Below are 21,577 nucleotides of genomic sequence, written 5' to 3' on the forward strand. Positions count from 1 at the left end.
GGTTTGAAAAACTCAACAAGTATTTTTTTAAGCACAAAAAGAAACAATGAAAAGAACTTAACAAAGATTCCGCAGCAGAATAAAACTAAATTTTTCTTGGGAAAAAGTTTCTGGTTGACAAACAATAACAAGTCACGTCGCTGATTTTTCCTTTCCTGTTCACTTCTGGCAAAGGAATGCATATCACTGACGCTGATGCCCAGCATTAGTGTGGTTGGATTGTGAATCTGTAAATGTTCAAAATTAATTGGTGGGTAATTTTGGAAAGGAATTAATAAGAAGATGAAGATTGCTCTGACTGCTAGTCAATAGTCAATATTGATTTGCTTAACTTATCTAGGAATTGAAAATGCTAGCCATTGGGGTCTCCCCACCTGATACCCTGACTTCACAGCCAACGTTCAGAATAACAAGTCTTACCAAGGTAATCAGATTATCTTTGTTTCCTTTAAATAAGCAGAAAAATCAACACCCTTTACTAGGAATTAGTGGAATTAAAAAAGAATCATTTAATCTTCTACAAAATTATTACTATTTTTCCTACTTTCATGTCACAAAAAAATACTTTTTCTATTTTCAACTTTTTTCTAAACTTTCATTACTTCTCTTGAAGAGATTTTAGAATCGCAATGTGACATCGTGAAGATAGTGTACCAAGAAAAGGCATTTAGTTCCTACTCTTTCCGAAGTGTTCATATTAGCAGAATTTTCCAGTGCAGGTGGACATAGACTGAGCTATTGAATTATCTAAAATAGAAGCCTAATACTTTCAAGTCTTCTCTAATAATGAGGATCTTTTGTAAAGAACTTCTTTGGTGATGGCTTGGACTATATATAGAAGGGTTTATAAAAAGCTAAAGGAAAAAAATTAATCAAATAAATTAGAGCGAAGTCTGCCCTCTGCTGCACTTCAGTGGTTTCCACCCAGTCAGGTTTGTAGTTGAAACAGCTCAGCACTAACAAATCAATCTTAAGTCATTAAAAAAATTTTTTTGTAAGGCTGAAAAACAGTATTAGTGCCTGGATAATAGATTAAAGCAATTACATTATTATTATTTTGGGACACTGTAAATTTCTAGTACGGATGTATTTTTGTTACCAAATGGAATTTATAAAATAATAATGATGCTGAAATATATATGAATCATGTAAAGTATGTCATTCCAGGGAGCCAGCTAAGTTGGTCATCGATCATTTAAAATTCTTCCTTGTTTTGCTTAAATAAGGGCCAAAGCAATTATATTTTAACAAAACAAAGAAGTTCTTATTTGGTAACTGAAAAATAAGTGTCATTTTTGTTTAACCCTGAAGTTTTGGCCGACACCTCCCATGCTGACTCAATATTATTGCTTAGCCTTTCAAATCTTCATTCTTTAAGGCTCACTTCAAACAGCGTCAGCCAAAGCCACTGCATGCTTTTCTTGTATCCTTCTTTCTGGCCCTAGGTTGGTGTCTGATTCAGAACTGACCAAACCAGTAACGCTGGAACTTGGCTTGTACAAAGAATTATCTATCACTCAAGGTCTGTATTTCTAAGAATTCCCTCCACTAGGCACCTCCTGCTTTCTCATAACTAGACAATATATATTTAAAGAAAAGCTTCTTTTAAAAATCTATCTTCATTTCTCTCTTATTTTTATAATGAAAACACAATGCTTTTCATTTCAGATACCGTCCACCCATTCCTCAGATCATGTAATAGACGATATTGATACAAACAGAGAATGTTGACCTCACTTACTGCCGGATTCAGTAAAGGATGGGGCTATAGGAGAAAAATCCTTATCCAAACCTGCAGCAAAGAGAATTTAGAAAACTACCCAAGTAAATTGGTTAAAAATGTCATTGGTTTATTCAAGTTGACTTCACTCTAAAACTGTTCTTTAAAGCAAAACATTCAATTGCCCTGCGATTGATGAGAAATCTAAGCTTTTTCCTTGTGAAGGAAAGAAAAAGGCAAAAAAAAAAAAAAAAGAACATTAAAAAACCTGGCTAGGTAGAAACCACTGAAGTGCAATAGAGGAAAGAGAAAAGAAAAGAAAAGAAAAAAAAGAACATTTACTTAACATTTAATCATGATAAACATTCCAGAGTCATTTGTGTAAAAGTATTTACTGTACCTAAGATGTCACACAGCCTCCCCAGCTGCATGTTCTGCTGCGTGTTGAAGTCGGCAATATTTTTTCGCACAGGCTGGGAATATCCTAAAAGGCAAACCAGATGTCACAACTCAGAAAGAGCAAGTCAGTTTGGCAAAATGGCACACTAGGGTTCCACAGTGTCACTGTCCATATTTTTAGAAAAGAACTGTCTCTGAAGCATCTTGCAGAAACTAACTCCTAAGATTGAGGTCCTTGCTTCTCAGGCGACTAAGCATTCTTCTATAAGATATGCCAAAGGAAGATATTCTGCACCAGAGGGGTTCATATTTTTCAGTACCAGCAAAGCTGCTAGGAATCCGGATTTTATAGAAACATGGGAAAAGTTTCTGACATTTAACATGAATGTTCCAAACAGTACATAAGAAAATTATACTCAGGTTAAAAAAAAATAACTATTTTGGCTTTTTATGCTTCTGATGTGGCATTTTGAAGAAGTGTCCTGAAATTATTCTAAACTGACACACAGATTTCAGATAAACCCCTTACTGTCGGGAATATGAATTTATTTAAGTAATTCTATACAACAAAGAAATATGCTTCTGCTCACACAGTCAAAAGAACTTTTAACCTTAAAGGGCAATAAAGGTTAGCGCAGTTACTTGTCAGTACGAATAAAAGTCCCACCCTTTTCCTTCGTGTCCATTGGAACAGCAAAAGGAGAACACGTGTGGATCATTATTGTCCAAAAATCTTTCACAACGCCAGAACATTTTCTGCTGATATTTCAGGGGTTAAAAAAAAAAAAGTGGATCAAAACACCAACTCAAAAGGCATGCATCCTCACAAGCAGGCATAATTGCTTACAGGAAATTCAGCAACTGTAGATGCAACTTTAAAAAAAAACACACAACTAAAATTACCTTTCACATTTGGAAGAGATGCTTCAATGCCTCCTTGTGGTTAGCGAGCCCAAACACATGTTTCAAGTTAAAGTGCTGTAGATAAGAGTGATTTTTAAAACGACATCTTCAAGATGTGACCCAGATTTCCTTTTCAGCAGAAGGAAAACTATAGCAATTCAGGCAACAGAGCTTCAGATCAAATGAACTCTGATAATTGGCTCTTTGCTTTGATGTTGGTATTTAAACACTAGACAACGTCTGGAAATTAAATGAGTTGACAATTCATCTCAAAGTCTCCCTTTTGCTTTATGCAAATGAACTTAAGAACGAAAGAAGTAGAAGGGCAAGTGGGTTGTTTGAATTATTTTTGAAAAATTATTAATTTCGAAAATAATTTTGGGAACTGTTCCGTATAGAAAGCTAATACAGGCAGCTAACAATGCCATCTTGATGTGTGGTTGCAGTATTGTAACTCTTGGGATTTTGCATATGTATAATTCTATTTATATTCAGATAAATGTTTATTTAGGAAAATGTATTGTGAATAACTTATATATCAAGACTATAAGGAGGCAGAAAAATGCCTAGAGAATAAAGCATGATTAAGAAAAGTGCCCGAGAGCATCTCATGAATGCATTTCCTTTCGAAAGTAAAGATAAAAGGCAGTGTGAGATGGCTCATTAAGATGATGTCCAATTTAAAATATAAAGGATGTCTGATCACTTTGTTGCCACACATGCAGCATATGAGTCTGTGTTTCAATCAAGTGCTTGAGGTCAGTTTTCCGACAAATTGCTTATCAAGGATGCGTATAAAGTGTCTGTGCAGGATTATGATAAAACAGGTTCCTCAGTTAACCCTACAAATACACCCATTTTAATGAACTGTATGTTAACAATCTTAGAGCATTGTTATAGAGGATATGTGAAGTAAGAGATAGGAAAACATTTTGTAAACTGTAAAGTGCAGTGTAAACAGAAGGTATTTTAATATTACAAGGTATGAGCACTTCCAAAGCTCATAACAGCAAAAAATTGTCACAAGCAACAGATGGGCAAGATACAACATAAGACACGTTACCATCAGCAGAGCAGAAGTTGGGAGTCAGTTTTTTAAAAAGACAGATTTATTACGTTTTGTACATCCACAAAGTGCGTGTGTTGATAACGTAGGTGACAAGACCTGATCCATGCTGGCAGCATATATTAAATACAATCGTGACCTAAATTAGCAACAAGGATGTGTGGCCTTGGGCAGCTCAGCAGACATGTCCAATGGCAATGAAACATCACCCTTAGGAATATAATCTGCAAAGATCTGGACACAACAAAGGTGAGTCTAGAAACACTGGAGGAGTTTTGAGAGACCATCTACTTCCACCCTGTCCCATTATAGGTAAGGAGGTTTCAGGGCAAGTGCCATATCTCTTGTTCAAGATCACATAAACCTACAAATTATTGTACAGTTCAGATACTACGTATTTATCTCTCGTGACCAACATGGTTACGTCAAGTAAGGGAGAAGATGTGGCTCTCCAAGTGTGAGCGGAGAACTCCAGAAGGGACAAAGAGCCTTCGCCTCTTTCTCACTTTTGTTTTCAGGTGTTGAGGCTGTCAGACTAGTGGCCCTCCATAAAGGTCCACACTCCAGTCCTTGGAACCTGTGAATACGTTAGGTTACGTGGCAAAGGGGAAATAAAACTGCCAATGGAATGAAGGTTACTAATCAGCTAACCTTAAAATAAGGAGATTCTCCCGGATTATTTGGCTGGACCTAGTGACATCACAAGGGTCCTTAAAAGTGGGAGAGGGAGGCAGAAGAGTAGAGAGAGAGAAAAGGTGACCGCAGAAGAAAGGCACAGAGGTGCCACATTGCTGGCTTTAAAGATGGAGGAAGGGGGTGACACGCCTTCCTTGTTTATCCCTTTGTGTGTGGCTTCTAGAAGCTGGAAAGGGTAAGGAAACCGGTTCTCCCCTAGAGCTTCCAGAAAGGGATGGAGGCCTGCCTGTACCCTGATTTTAACCCCTTTCCTACTTCTGAACTACAGAATTATTATTGCAAGGTAACACATTTTTGTTAAGCTTGTGGTAACTGGTCAGACGGCGATAGAAAGCTAACATGTCTCCCTTCTCTTCCTCCCGGGAAGTACCACTCCTCAGATGTCCTTCTCTCTGAGCTCTAACTGAAAGAGATGGGTAGGGGCCGAGCTCCCTAATAAGAGCTCAGAGTCAGCACTCAGTAGGTTTTGTTGTTACTATTACTATTATGTCTTTCCTAACCTCAGCTGAGCCAGACTTAAATCCTCATAAGGAACCTCACTGAAATCTAGGGACATTATTATAATTACGCGCACAAATCAAGGTACCATTCTTCTGGCTCACGCGGCTGAGGGGCCCCAGTCTCCATCAGGTGCGCCTGACCGCCCTTTCCTAAGAGGATTTTCAGCCCCCCTCCCCCACTGTCACTCCCTTGCACTCGCTCTTCACCGCACTGTCCTCATTTTTGTCATTGCACGCTTCTTTGCTTGCTCGTGTTCTCCTTCGCTGTACGCGTCTCCTCCCCACTGCACCGCTCCGGCTCCTGTCACCAGACTGTAAGCCCTGTGAGAGCAGGAACACTGTGACACCCCCAGTCGAGTGAGCGAATGGAATGTGGCTGAAGATCCTGCTCAAAGAATCTGCCTTTTAAATTCTTAGCCCTTTCTCTCATGTGTTTCCACGATTCCCTCCTCTCCTATTAAGGCCCAAAACATTGGGTCCTCTGATCTGGAGAACTTCCCGGGAAATCCAAAGCACAGCCAGTGGGATTTGTAGCTTTTTCTAGCATAGAATAAGACAGCGCTGGCATAAAAGGGTGCTCTCTCTTCCTTATCTCTGTAAAGAGGAACACAGCCTCTTTCCTTATGCCATCCTCAACTGCAAAATATTCATGATTTGATAGAGTATTTCATCTTTCCTCAAAACCTGATTGCCTCTGCGTCACATCGAAGGAGGGTACCTGAGTGCCACTTCTCTGAAGTTATCCAGCTGCCATATTTTTGGGCTTCTGTTGAGCCAAAGATGCTCATTAACGGTTCCTGGCAGGGGGCGGGTATAACTCAATGGCAGAGTGCATGCCTAGCATGCGTGAGGTCCTGGGTTCAATCCCCAGTACCCCCACTAAGTAAATAAATGAATAAACCTAATTATCTCCTCCTCCAAAGGGAAAAAAAAGGTTACTGGCTATCATTTGTCCATCCTTATTTCCACCTTCATCTCCTTTCCCATCCCTATCTCCCCTCCAACCCAAACTCCTATCAGATGATGCTAATTGCCTCTTTGCAACCCAGTAAACTAGTCCTGCTGGGACTGGCTTTTCCTTCACAGCACCCACAGAAACCCAAGAACATGAGCAAGGCCATGCTCTGTGACCGTGCGACCTTGGGACGGTGGGTGCCTCTGTGACAGGCCCCTGCTCTTGCAGTGGAATCAAGTATTCTTGAGTTCTTGCTCAATGCTCTGTGGTTGACTACTAGTTAACTTTGTCTCCAAGTCCTTTTCCTTACAATGGTAACTAAGGCAGAGAAGGGTTAATAGGAGATTTCCAGTTACCAAATAGTCGTCATTCATCTGATCGCCCTGGCCTGAGGTGGCAGTCGTCCATGCCTCAGTCTGATGGACCAGCGGTTCTCAGCCTTTTCCCAGTTGGAAACGCCTCATGGGTGACGTTCAAGTGCATGACACGCTCCTCGGGGGCGTATGCAGGCTTACAACAGCAGTAGCTGTCAACCCACCCCTTTCTCTTCCACTCAAGAAAGCATACTGGATGCAGGCTGGGCAAGAGCGACATTATTATAGAAATAACCTTGAGTTGCTTTAATTCATAAAAAAGTTGACCGTTAGCTAACCTTTGGACTTTCATAGTAAAAATGTAGGGAGCATGTGAACGTACTTCACAAGTGATTACCCATCAGCACACGGCGGTCATCTAGAGAAATGTGATCTAGACATCATGGTTGCACCCAGGTTTTAAATTACCTGTGCAAGTGTGAAAGCACACGATACTGAGACAGGAGATGAGGTACAGCAAGAGAGAGGCCTGTTTATATAGTGTGTCCAGGGCCAATTTGATGAAAGTAAAAGCGAGAGTTGTTTTTGGGGGGCTGCTGGGGAGAATTAGGGGATTTTGTGATAAGGACATAGAAAACACAGGAGGTCCTCAAATCTTTGTTGAGTCTTGAAAACATTCTCGAACTGGCCAAACGGCTTCTGCATGGTTCTGTAAGCCTTCCCTTCAAGAGTGAGGACTTCCTCTTGTTCAGACTTTTTGTTAGTGGCTGGCGCAGCACTGCATGCAACGAAAGCCAGAGATTCTCGAAGCCTGGTCTGGGGACCCTCTGGTGGGGGCGGGGTACCCCAAGAGTCTGGAAAGTCAAACACTCTTTTCAAAATAATGCTAAGATGATATTAGCCCTTTTCAATATTGTCCTCTCAAAAACTACAGAAAGCTCATTGATAGGATTTCAGGTTCCACATTGCAAGTAACACTTAAGAGTTACCCTCGTTGAGTTTTGGTATCAAATCAAAGAAAAATATACAGAGTTATCTGAAAAGGCTGTAAAATGTATAAAGTATCCCTCCCTTTTCCAAATGTTTATCTGTGTGAGGCCAGGCTTTCTTCTCGTGCTTCAACCAAAACAACATTGCAACAGATTGAATGCAGAAACAGACATGGGAATCCAACTACTCTCTATTAAGAGATTTGCAAACTTGTCAACCAGTGTCACTCTTCTCATCAAGTTTTGTTTGTTTGTTTGTTTGGGAAAATAAAAGTTTTTTTAAAAATAAAAATTTGGCTCTTTTAGGTTAACATTGGTAAAACGCCTACTACTGTTATCTTAAAATAAATATTTTTTTAACGTTTCTCAGTTTTAGTTTCTAACGTGCTCAAAATACAGATATAACTCATGTAAACCCATGGTCTTTAGGGTCCTCAATGGTCATATTATAAGCAAAAATTTGAGAACCGCTGAACAAAAATTTTAATATTTTTTATGAGAATGAAGGAGATGACCAAGATTTTATTTTATCTTAGTATAAGCAAGGCTTTTGGGGGATCATATTCTAATATTAATCATTTCATCAAAAGCCCGTGAGCTGGTGTCACTTGACACCCAGTTGCATGCCGTTTTTGTATTTTCATGGTACAACCTCAGCTAGCTTAAGTCCAATGGGGTAATTTAATATTACAGGGTCATGGGGCCAACCCTGATCTAACCAGTGAATGAGTGTTGATTTGGATTACTTGAATGAATACAATATGGATGAAAAGAAATGTTTTCATTTTAATTTGGGCTATAAAGAAATTTGAAAGTTTAAGTGTACTTTGTTCCTGATCCCCAAAGATCTGGGTTTTCTGGTAACTGCTGTCTGGGAGATCTTGGCAGTATATCTGTTTCAAAGATCTAGCGTGGCAACACCATAGCTCAGCTGAAGATTCCACACTACTTGCCAAAACACGTGCTGGAGACAGCAAAGATCTGACTGAAAGCTCTGATTTCCCTGCCCTCCGATGGAAGCAAGAGTCTATCCTGTCTTTGAGTTGTCAACTCAAAAATCGGAGAGAAGAAAGGTGTCAATGTGCTTGGAGGCACAGTAAAAATGTGATTCCAGAAATAAGCCTCTGGGCTGTGGTCCTCCACCCTTCCCTGTTCACAGACGGAGGTGAGCACAGGTCTTGCCTTCTGGTGGAAGGAAGTAACTGTCTCAGGAGCATCTGGGGTATGGGAGTTGGGCATAAAAGTCAGTTTTTCTGTCTTTTAGGCTTTTGTGACAGCACAGAGCAACAGAAAAACGTTTTCATGAACCTCACAATAACAAGATCCCCAGTTTTATGGAACGTGTTATCTTGGAGGCCACCAATTATGTTACCCCGAGGATAATTTGCTGAAATAATTCACAGACAGAAAAAAAATGAAGCTGAACTGTATACATTCTTTTTAGCCATTAAATCAATTGGCAATGAAATAAAAGAGCACATAGAGAAAAGAGAAGCTCCCACCTCAGTACATTCTCTATGTTTATTTTATAAGAGGGAGAGAAGTGAGGGGAAACATCACTGGGAGCTTAATTGGCTGGCAGGGGCCTCATATACCTGCTCACGGCATCAGAGCCCCATACTACTCACGTCTCATTTAACAATATATTTTTAAATGCCACTGAGTTTAAGTGTAGCAGCAAATGATGCACTGTAATAAAGAAGCACAGGGGTTAAATTAAAAGTGGAGGAAGTAACTTGGCTAAAGAAACTGGAAGCAGAATTAGTTTGTAGGTTTTATTCAGACCTCTGATTTTTCTAGAGGAATTAGGACTCTTTGTGGCAGTTCTTTCCTATTTGAATGATAGATTTTGCTTAAAATAGACCCTCGTATTCTATGCCTGCTATGAACCACAGTAGATTATTTTGTTATAATTATATTTCATTAATAAAAATGATTAAAAATATGCGGTATCCAATTAGGAGATCAGCCTATATAATCTGGAAAGGATAACTTTCTCATCATCATCTTATAAAATTAGAAGACCAGTCTGTTCCTTTGGACAATTAATCAACAGCATCCTACCTCCCCTATTGGTTAAAACTAGCGAAAACTTTTTGTTACATCTGGGAATACCTCCCAAAATATGTAAGAGCCAATTGTGTTCATAATTTCTCCTTTCAAAGAGGCGGTTACTCTGCAATGTATAATTGCCTTTGTGTTCATATCATTAAGCCATAGATTTTTAAATATGTGATAGTCTGTGGTCAAAAACAGTATCGAAAGGCCATCCTTTCTGTGATGGTGGGTTTGGAGAATGCAATGACTCCTATGTGTGCAACACCATATACACAAATAACCAAATGCCTACAACTGTAATATATTATGCAGTTTTCAGCTACTAAACTTTCATTTTCAGGGTTCAGATAAACCTAGTGCAGCCCCAATTGTCTAGTGGAACAGTGTAATTAATTATTTGTGGAGCTAATTCCACACCAGAATGGATCACACATTTCCTATGGAAAGATGAAAAGAGGACAAGGTTGCATCTTGTATTAAATGTGCACCTGAACCTTCCATTCCTAACAACTGATTTCAATTAGTGAATCCCTCTCAACTCTGGAAACAAAACTACTATATTGAATCGATTGAGGGCAGGGTGAGGGGGGAGCATGTATTTAGAGAAAAACTTTACTTCACTTTCATCCACTTCAATTTTCATGAATTGTGTAGGCGAGTCTCTGGTGCAGGAGACAAAGTAGCCATGTTGTGGCTAACTGAAGTGATACATAAGAAAAAGGTACGCCATAATCATTTAAAAAAAAACAGGTATGGTTATGTCTGTGGAATAGGTACCACGTGACAGTTTAATGGTATTTAAGCCCAATTTGATAACCACAAGTCATTTCATAACCTGAAGCATAGATGGTAGAAGCAAATACCATTTGATCAAGCCCAAGTATTATTCTCCTATGAAGACGTGTAATTGGGTTTTTTAAATACTCGGTTGAGAAAAATATCTGAGCTTATTTTTATCTCTTAGAAAATACATGATTAGCAACTTTTCTCACTTGTCTATAATGGGTTATTATATTGTTAACCAACCAAAATTCCTGCAATAGGGAAGACCTTCAGATTTGTTAAATAAGTAAGGTATTTATTTATGATAAGTAGCATATTTAAACTGAGTATGTGTAATCAAGAAAAAAACTAATTTTAATATCAGTTTTAAAATAATGCTTTCTAATTCTACTTTCTGTCCAGGTTATTTTTCTACCTAATTTATATTCAGTAAACCCTTTTGGAATTTTAAGACATCTTCATTTAAAGTTATTTTTTATGACTCAGTTTATATTACTAACCATTACTTTCATAATTTGACCTCTTTGGGGCTTGTTTCCATCAGACTTCTCTGCAGGGCTGATTGCCTGGGGGTTTAGAGTCAGAAGTGGAGGTATGGGAGAGAAGAAGTTTGTGGAAATTGGGTCTGTAATAGCTTTCAGCTTGTCAACATTGCAAAGTAGAGGTCTTATTTCTATTTCTAGTTCTGAGTAAAATAGAGACTGCAAGCCAAATCTCCCACTTATCAGGTCAGGTCCACAATTAGTTGCAGAAGCAAAAGGCTTTTGCACCTTATTCTAGGGACTCCAGTCAGTTAATTGGGTATGCAATTAGCCTCTCTGGTTGCAATCAATTACAAGTGCAATTTCTGTGTGTGAACTAATCTTGTGTGCAAAAGTAGTCCCACCAAAACAAAAGCCTAAGTTAGAATGAATTTCAGATCTGTCTTACCTCGCTTCCACCCTAAGGAGGAACTAATTTCTTCTGAGTCATAAGAAAGACCAAACCTAAAGGCTCTATGCAACTCAAGTGCCTTAACTTTTCTATAAGTACTTAGATGTTAAGTTCTTTAAAATCTAGGAAAATTTCCACTACTTTGTTACTGGTAATATTTTATTAATTTAACATACAATCTTAATTATATCTATGAGTTTATTAAAAATTTCTCTTTGCTTTTCATATTATTGTTTAAATGTGTTAGTGTTTATACTGTACGTAAGTACTCAAACACGTATGCTCACACAGGAGCACAAATAAATTGCAATTCAGAATTCTGTTACAATAGATCACTAAATGAGTTGCTCTACTTAAAAGGCCTTAACGAAGAGCTAATATGTAATAGGAAGATTCACTGAGTTTTGCTATTTGTCAAAACTCTCCCAAGTCAGCTTGGGAAATCTGGCCTCACCAAGGATATTTAACACACTAAGTAGGTAAAAAGCAAAACAAAACAAAACAAGTATGCAGACAAATCGCATTTTGCCAGTAGCTCACGTTTTACGAGAACTTCCAGTGCACATTTCTGAAATTCCCAGCGTGGTTCTGGCATACCTATCTTACCACCGTGTTGCAGACAGCAGCTTTTAAGCTCCCCAATTCATAAATGTAATTAAATAATTACATTAGTGCTAATTAACATGAAACTGCAGATTATTTAAGCGCAAAAAACACTATTCAACTTCTTAATTATTCTTGTTCACACAGCATTTCCTTTTGCTCAGGCGCCCTAGGTGCAAATAAAGCATCCCATCTGCTCGTAATTAGAACTAAATAATTTCAGAGAATGTAGCTTATCATTTTGACTGCACATTTGATTAAAAACAGTGTACAAGCAATATCCTGGCTTATTGGCGTAACAGCAACAACACACACAAGCCTGTGTTCTATCATTAAAGAGGATTGAAAACATTATCTGTTATTTCAAGGGGGGAAAAAATACAACTTTTTAGTTCATTTCATACAGATGAAAGCGAATTACAGCAAATCACCTCTCCACTGAATAGCAGCCCCCACATAATGACTTTATTTGCTTAATCCCCAAATTAAACGCCGTTTCGTGCGAGGGCCCTGTGTTATTACTCTCATCATGTCGAGAACATTTTCCTGCCGAGACCAATTTGAATAAAACAAGGGGCCTTCCTTGAACTCAATCAAGGAGCCATAATGTGGTGGGTAATAGAGGTTGCTGATAGATTTGCAGGCAAAAGTGTTATACCTAATGATGGGATATGGATAATAGTCCTCCTGGAGGTCCTGATGCGATTCCAGTTGGCTGCCAGATGCTAAAAATCAAGAAGAGCATTGATCAGTGACAGGAAGCTGTAGTGGATTCATCTAGTCAAACTTCAGCTGTTTTTCCACTGTACAGTTAAGCCAGGCATAAATTATATTAATTGATTTAATTACATACTTAAAACATCTTCCCCAATTAATTTAATTAGGTGGCTACATGATGCTACTGGCAGGGGAAGATTAGAGGCAGCTCACTTAATTAACAGAATATGAATGAAAAAAAGAGAAAGCAAACATAAATGAAATTGTGAGCACTAATTAAAAGGCTGTCTGCAAACTTAAATACTTTCTGACAAAGTGGTGACAGCAATGTAGACAAGAGAGGATTTTTTTTTTTTCCTGGGGAATTAAAGTGCCAGAAGGTATATATAGGGAGAAAAGGTAATGCAGTTAAAACATTGATTTTCTGACAGAACTACCATAGACAAAGTGAAGGGACTTTTTTTCCCATAGAAAAATTGCAACAGATTTTGCAGGCACAAAAGCCAGATTCCTGATTAGGGCTAAAATATGATGTAAGGACAAATGTAGGGCCCGTGCGTTGTACACTGAGGGGCGTGGAGGCAAAGGAGGCGGGGGGGGGCTGGGGAGAGAAAGGGGAGATAGAGAGACAACTTATTGCAATCGCTCAAGCAGGAAATGTTTAGAAAAAGAGGCCTGCCCTAACAGCTGGCAGCCTTGCGTACCTTGGCTCGAATGCGGAAATTCTCCAGGTGTCTTTCACGTGACTCCTTCAGGAGCTTCCTCAGTCGGACCTTGTGGCAGTGTAAGAGCCAGGCGATGGCGATCACTCCTGAAGCCCACTTCTGCCGCCGGTAAAGGAGGAAGTGTTTTCTGACTCGGTAGCATTTCCACGTGGCTTGGATCTTCCTGGCAGCCTCTGTCTTTCCATCTTGGCCTTTGTACCTTTGCCCCGGCAGGTTTAACATCATCTGGATGTGAACCGGGTTCTCTAACACCGAGAGGAGGTCATGCCTGCTAAGTTTATTCTTGAGCTCAAACTCTGGTAGGAGCGCTGCCAAACTGTTCCCTTTTATTTTGACTTCTGGTATCGCGTAGTCCCTGAGAAACCTCTGGATGTGTTCCAATAGAGAGAAAATACTTCCCCAAGACAAACTGAAATGTTCCTTGAATGCTACGAAGTCAGGGGCTGTCTTGTCTACAACTCCATTATAAATAAAAAAGTCATGTTCCCACGGCAAATGCGGAGACTTAGACGGTGTTGTCGTTTTCAAGGTCTGTGGAAGGAAAGTGTCGGCAGAGATGAAACAGAATTGTGATTTACTGTAAATGAGTGGTCAAGACATACACTACTATGTTACCATTTATTACTGGACGGTGGGAGGATGTGGATCCCAGTTCTGATTTAATACATACGTGTGATAATAGGAAAGTCTGGCTGGTATATATCGTAACACTCATTGCCAGAAGAATATCTTAGAGGTTGCCCAAAGCTTTTTATCATTCTTGTGCAAGTGTTATAAAATGGCTCAAGAAAACTGATCATAAAAAAGTATGCATTTAGTTCACTATGATATGGTCAGCCGACCCCATAATCTCTGTGATTTACTATTCACGCATGCGTGGGTGGAAGCATGTCATTGCCTCCTTGTTCGTAAGTTTCCACCAATCCTGAAAAACAGGATGAAGCCTTCCTTTGCAGCCTCAGTGACAACTTCAGACAAGCTCATTAAAGCTGTCCTGTCTATGCTGACCTTCTAACAGGTCATCACTATCTAGCATTTTGTTCTTCTGCCACCTTCCCTGAATATCCAGGAGTGAGTTTTGCGAAGAGCGTTCTGTTGTGTGTTATCGCCCTTTCCCAATTTCAAGGCTTCGCTTGACATGTTCTTTCATTCTTAAATCTGGAGTCTTCTTAGGGACATATCTGAAGCTATCCCCAGGCAGGGAGGATTTGAAATCTAAAACCAAGAAACATTTGCTTTGCATTTTGTTCCTATCTGTACTGCTTGAGCTTTTGTTTTTAAGTCATGAAAATATACTACTTTTATTTTTAAATGTCAAGAGGGGTTATCTGAGAATGGGAGGACTGGGCCGTTTTTCTTTTCCCCTTCTTTGTACTTATCTGTTTGAGAAAAAAAACTGAATAAATGCTATTTAAAAAATAAAATCAGGGTGGGAAAGGTTAAACGGGAAGTTCGAGATTTGCAGATACTGACCGGTATATATAAAATAGATAAACAAGTTTATACTGTACAGCACAGGGAACTATATTCAATATCTTGTAGTAGCTCATGGTGAAAAAGAATATAAGGGTGAATATATGTATATTCCTGTATGACTGAAGAATTGTGTTGCACACCAGAAATTGACACAACATTGTAAACTGACTATAACTCAATAAAAAAATAAACAAAATAAGAAGAGATTTGGATAACAACAGCAATATATATCACACACACCCACCTTTAAAAAAAAAAAGAAGAAAGGTAAAGGAAATTGTGTTGTCTCACTGTCCACGGTAAAACTACTACATTTCATTATTGAAATCTGTGGCACTAGAAAAATAGACACTCTGCCCCTGAGGAATGAGGGGCATAGATGTTTCTGGTCCTGCCCTCTCAGTCAATCAGGTACCAACTTACTGTGCTGGCTACTTCTGGCTTAGGGATCTAAGGAACAGATTGCCTTCAATATGTCGACGTTTGCAGGTACATAAGTCCATCCTTACCAAATGTAGGATTATACTGCTCTCTGCATTTTGAAGAGTTTTCACAGAACTCAAAGGAAAAAAAATCCAGTTAATACTTCAATAACTATTATTGCGCAGCACTGTGTTGAGGATTACTATGTTAGATTGTTCATGCTTCGTCTTTTCTACACAAATGTTGGCTGATACTAATTAACAAATTCAAGGCCGAAAGCTATCTAAAAGAAAAGCAAGCCAAGAGATATATTTACGACAAAAGCATAATAAGCAAACACGAGCAAAAAAAATCTTCAAATTCTTTTTCTTTCCTTAGGTTCCAGGCAGTGGAATAATTAATTAGACTGTCATCTCAAGTAAAAATACTGAAAACCAAGTGTTAAGTCTGAAAGGGGTGATTGCCTTGGACGTTAGAAGCAGACTTTTACAGCAGTGAGCTTTTGCGTACTTTTGAGTCGTTATAGGCATATGAATGATGGAGAAAGCCTTCTCGCCAAGACTCCAGCCCTTTCTGATCTAATCAAGGCTCCAAGAGAGAATGCCGACTGTTTGGTAGATAGAAACAAATTCCTTCTTCTTGGACGGGCAGGAGGGAGTTACAGAAGCAGTGCCTCCTTCCACAGACCTCAACCCTGGCAGGAGAAGCTGTAGAAGACAAGTGGTACAGGTTTCAACAGAAATGGCCCTTGGCTGCATTTCTGCCTTCCTTCGAGAAGGAGACGGTGGGAAGGTTAGAATTCAGAGAAGAATGGCAGGGCTTCATCAGTGAGAAACAGACACGCAAAATAATCACAGATGGACAAGCACGGAGCTGGCTGGTCCTGCAGTCACGTGACTGGTCCTGTCAACAAGACCCCAAGACTCCTATGCGAAGCACAGCTGTGAACGGGAGGCTCGCCAGAGACTCTGGTCTCCTTGGTAACATGAACATTAAACGAGTTTTGAAATTTCTTATCTTTACAGAGAGTCATGTGGAATTAGGACCATCTATGCAATTGGAGCAACCTTGGGAGAAGTTTAGAAAGGAGAGGACTCAAGTCTCTCTTGGACGGCGCCCTTCCAGGGGGTAGGTCTAAGGCATTTACGTACATCAGCAAATACACTTAAGACCTTTTGAAAGAGTAGCCATGGAGTGGGAGTGGGGTTACCACGGTGAACAGTGGCTGTCTGAGAACAAAGGCGTTACACCTCCCTACCTGCTTGGATGATATTCCAGTAAAGACCTGCTCCCAAAGGAGACGCTCTTGGACATCAAACAGACCACTCAGGCACGGGAAAGCTATGGCTTTGGAGTCAGCTAAAGCATAACTGTAGTACATCTGTCACGGAGAATGCCACACTTGGGAGCACTTTAGACTTAGAGCAAGAAAAGACATGTCTCTCAAGAGAAAAGCTTCCCAAATTAAAGCAGTGCATCAGCATTGTGAGACCCATTGAGCAGGTAAAGACAAAACTGCTTCGCAGCCTGCTAGGAACAAGGGCCCTGATTGAAGGCCACGCCACACCTCAGGTCCTGGTTCCTTCTGCTAGCCCTCCTTTACTATTTATCTCCATGAACTTGTCCGCGATGATTTGTTTCCTTTCTTCCTGCCTGCAGTCTCTTTCTTCCTTCCTACCTCCCTTCTTTCCTTCCCTCCCATTTTACCCTCCCTTCTTTTCTTTCCTCCCCCACCTCCTTCTTCCCTCCCCCCTCCCCATCCCATCCTCCCCCCTCCCTTCCTCCCACCCTCTCTCTCTCCCTTCTCTTTTGTGCACCATGTGCTGTACTCCCAATGCAGTGTTACACTCAGTCGCCACACTGTTCCCTCCTGGTGGGGATGGCTCTCTGTTGTGGCACCTGCATTCTCACCTGGTCCTTTCTGGGATGTGGCCACACCTTTGTGAGACGCCTGCTCTCGCCACGTGGCCCACACAGAGCCCAAACCTGTGGCCATGGCCTGATTATTAGCCTCCTGCTCTAACTTGAGTCAACCAGCTGGGAAATGCCTGTCTTCATTTGCAAAGTATAATCACTAACTAGGCACCTTTGAGAGTTTCTGGAGCAATTATTTAGGGAAACTTCTAAGTCGAAAACAAAAAAAACAGGAAGACAGGGTGATGATCACATATGTCAGTAAGTCACAGACATGAAGCCGAAAACACAGGCCCAGTATTAGCTTCTGAAATTTACCCTTAACTGCCACGAAGAAAAATTCCAGAAAAAAGGACATATGTCTAAATCTAAACCGAATGTCTTTATGAAAAATGTTCTTTTCAAACATGTGGAGAGCATGTGGATGTAGGATTAAACTGTAGCCAAGGATCTCTAAATTGGATGTAAACAAGTTCTCCTGGTGGTAAATGGTCAAGTATTTGGGATCATCAAATGTGGATATCATCTTCAGAGAGTGACTTGCCTAGAAGGGTAGACTAAATCACTTTCGAATCTGTAAGTTCAGTTTTGCAAACACCCAGATGTATCCATCTGCCACTGTGTGGAAAAGAGCAAGTTGCTCCTGCCATTGTGGCTCTAGACTTAGTCCAGAGTGTGAATGGAGTGATCCTCAGAGATGGAGAAGTCACTGCTCCCTGAAGACCAGGCATGCCATTTGTCTGGCCTGTTTTTTTTAATATTTCTGAAGGTCCACAATGTGTTAAACTTTGTATGGAACAGGCATCAAGACCTCAGTTTGCTAGCCTTGTTTGAAAGATACATACAGTATGCAGAGAAAGTAGCTGATCGGATCAAGGCTCAGGGATTCAGCATAACCACAGGCCTGAATTTTAGAGCACGAGGGATCTTGAAGGTCACCGGCCTCACCTTTAACTCAAATAGGATATTATGGATCCAGGGAAATGAGCCTTGGCCTTGAAGTCTGGCTAACCTGGGATCAAGTCCATACTCTGCTGCCGTGTGCTGTGTGCTCTCGGGCAACTACCCACCTGCTATAGACTGAATGCTGGTGTCTCCACAAGTCCCCAGGGTGACAGCATTTGGGGATGGGGCCTTTGAGAGGTAATTAGGACATGAGGAATGGAGCCCTCGTGATGAGGTTAGTGCCATTGTAAGAAGAGACAAAAAAGGTGTGATCTCTTTCTTTGCTACGTGAAGATACAGCAAGAAAGCAGCCACTTGCGAACCAGCAAACCAGGGCTCTCACCAGAACCCAGCCACACTGGCATTCTGACCTTGGACTTGCAGCCTCCAGAATCGTGAGAAATAGATGTTTGCTATTTAAGCCACCCAGTCTGTGGGATTTTGTTATGGCAGCCTGAGCGGACAAAGACAACATCCTTTCTGAAACTAAATGTTTTTCATCTACAAAAATGAGAGGTCTCTGTAAAGTTGTTGTGAAGATCGTTAATACATGCGAAGAATTTTTGACTGCCTTTCCTCCAGTCCCTGTGGCTATTACTATAGATGAGGAAACTGAGGCTCAGAGAGGTTAAGTGACTTACCCAAGGTCACACAGCTAGTTGCTGTTCCCTACCCCATCCCACCAATGCCCACAGCCCTCACTGTCCAGAACGTCCCTATAGCCCTTAACCAAGCTGTGCTCTTCTTCTCAGCCTGCCTTTTGCCATCACCTACATCAGAGTCAACCTGGCCTTGACCTGCTGATCTTTTCTTACTTGGAAAGCAATCTGTAAAACGAATCCCTATGAACATGCCAGAGAACCATGGTGTGATGGAAAAGTGATGGATCTGAAGTAAGAAAACCTGGGATCTAGACTGTCACTACCTTTCTCTGTGGCCTTGGGAAGTCACTTCCCCCATGAGGCTTCAGCTCCCATCAGGGCGCTTCTAATTTTGACACCCTCCCTCACTCTGATGTAAAGTGGTACCTCTCCAGTAGTATCCATGTGTCACAAACTCCTGGAGCTAGTCAGGCCATCAGATCAAAGGCAAACATCTCCAATAGTTTCACTTCATGTACCCTGAAAAAGGCCCAGGGATCTTTTTTTTTCCTTTTCAATTTTGTTTTGGATAGGAAGCTCTTTCTAGCAACTTACAAACCACAGTAGAGGAATAGCTGCCTGCACAAACCAGGTGTAAAGATAGTCAAGGGGAGAGAGCCTCAAAGAGTGATATTCCAGTATTTTGGGCTCCGCAAATCAACACAACTCCACTCTGGTTTGTTATTTTATTCTTTGGCTCCTCATGCAGATCCTGATTGATTCAAACTTGTCATTCACTCAAATGTACTTGGTTAAATGATCTAGAAGGCTGTTAAGTTGAGAGCCAATAAAAGCAAACATGAGAGCAGAGGTGACAACTCCTATCCTGATATTGAAGGAAACAAACCAAAAAAAGACACCAGAAACTGTACATATGCGTATATGATATTGGATAGAGAAAATGTTCAGATTACATTAGGAAGGCAGAGATAGACTATCTTTTAGAAAGATTTGCATGAAGAATGATTGAGATTATTTTCAAATGTCTAATCTGGGACTCTGGCAGTCATTGTAGTTCAGTTTTGGATTTGGCTCTTGTCACTTACTAGTTGGATGCCCTTCACCTCTCTGTATCTAGGACCTCCCGGTATAATGGGAACAGCCATAGTACCTGCTGCATAGAGAGGTTGTGAAGTGAGATGCCCCCAGGAAAGTGCTAGGAACAGTGCCTGACACAGAGTAAGCACACAATGCATGTTAGCTGCTGGTAGTGGCAGTAGTAGAATTTGGAAAACCAGCCCGTGTGGAAAAGCTCATGACCTGGTATGTGGAAGGGGCCCAGACTCTGGATCCTCCGCACCAGCTGTGTGGCCTGGGGGCAATGAAGGTACGGAGGTCCAGGGGCTGCTGTGAGCATTCAGTGGGTATGTGCCATGCTTAATGCCATGTTCTAAGAACATGCTCAGTCAACATCAGCTGTTAGAAAAAGTCCAGATAAACAGTGCCTCCTATTTTTCAAAGTAGAAGCAAGCTCACAATTTTCTCATAGCAAGAAGTCAAGGGAGGTTAGAGGATCGAATTGCATTGATTGGTTCATCTCGGGGCAGCGTTCTGTCCAGGTCCAGCACAGCAGTGTGCAGTCACTGCTGTGACGACAGCCCTGTCTACGCCCAGCTCTGCAGGACGATGAGGAGACCCAAGACGTGGCTCTTTTTCCTTGGAAAGGGGTGACTAAACTCCCTCTGAAATTCTTACTGATAAGATCACCGAGAGAGGGAGGTCTAGAAGACTCTCTTGAAAAGAGACTAGAGAGCACAGGGAACTATATTCAACAGCTTGTACTAACCTTTAATGGAAAAGAATATGAAAACGAATATATGTATGTGTGTGCATGACTGGGACACCGTGCTGGACGTCGGAAACTGACACGTTGTAACTGACTACACTTCAATTAAAAAAAAAAAGACTAGTGAGTTACGAAACAAGCGCTTTATTGTTCCAAAGCACTTTCACACACATTAACTCCTCTAACCCTCCCAGCCACCCTAGAGAAAGGGGGTATTAGCCCCATTTCTCAGAGAAGGAAAGTGGGGTACAGAGAATTGAAGTGATTTGCTCAACGCTCGTCTATTGGTAAGAGGAGAATTCAGCTCTTTCTTGCTCTCTTACTAGTTGGATGCTCAGAACTTTTATTACCCATGCGTGGCCCTATGGAATGTTCCTTGCTGGGGTGTACTTGCCATTGTGAGGACTATTTTATTTTTCCAACTTTTTGGTTACCTTGTTTCTTTTGGCCAGCTGAACTCTAAATTCCACAGCCTTACCTGTTCCATCACATGCAGTATGCGTGTGCACACGTGTATAAACACACACGCACACACCCACACACACACGCTGGAAGACAACTGAAGTTGTTTTGCAGCTTTTATTCGTTTTAAGTGTACTTTTAGAAGATGAAAGTCTTGGATTGAGGTTGAAGACTTACGTGATTCAGCCAAATTCGAGTGTTCCAGATCACATTTTTTGGACTGAAGCCTGAGAAACAATTCAGTCCCAACAGAGGGGGGGGGGAAACGGGTTTTCACTCTAAATGAACCATGTTGGTTTCGTTTTCTGAAAACATGATTCAATTTCTTTTATAAAAGGAGAGCGAAACAACTTTTGTAATCTCCAGCTGTCAAACCCACCTCGCATACTTTTGCCCTGCAGCAAAAGGAAGGGACATCAGGTGACAGACCCCAAATTTCAACTAGTCACACAAATTACAGACCTTCCTATCATGATATCCTCTTGACTTTTTGCCTCTCCCCTGCAATGAAGAATGAGACACAGTTTAAATCAAAACAACTCTCACGGGCAGTTTTACAAAACAAATAG

General features: G+C 40.8%; 1 protein-coding gene across 1 annotated transcript in view; it reads right to left on the reverse strand.

Moving 5' to 3' along the window:
- The window catches only part of IQCH (IQ motif containing H), a 184,206-nt gene that overhangs the window by 79,713 nt on the left and 82,916 nt on the right, over positions 1-21,577 (reverse strand). The window contains 4 exon segments of the mRNA XM_072962195.1: positions 2,121-2,204; positions 12,578-12,644; positions 13,341-13,892; positions 21,471-21,509. Of these exon segments, the coding sequence (XP_072818296.1) occupies positions 2,121-2,204; positions 12,578-12,644; positions 13,341-13,892; positions 21,471-21,509 (742 nt within the window).

The sequence above is a fragment of the Vicugna pacos genome, chromosome 6, assembly GCF_048564905.1.
Source record: "Vicugna pacos chromosome 6, VicPac4, whole genome shotgun sequence".
In the NCBI taxonomy this organism is placed as follows: domain Eukaryota; kingdom Metazoa; phylum Chordata; class Mammalia; order Artiodactyla; family Camelidae; genus Vicugna; species Vicugna pacos.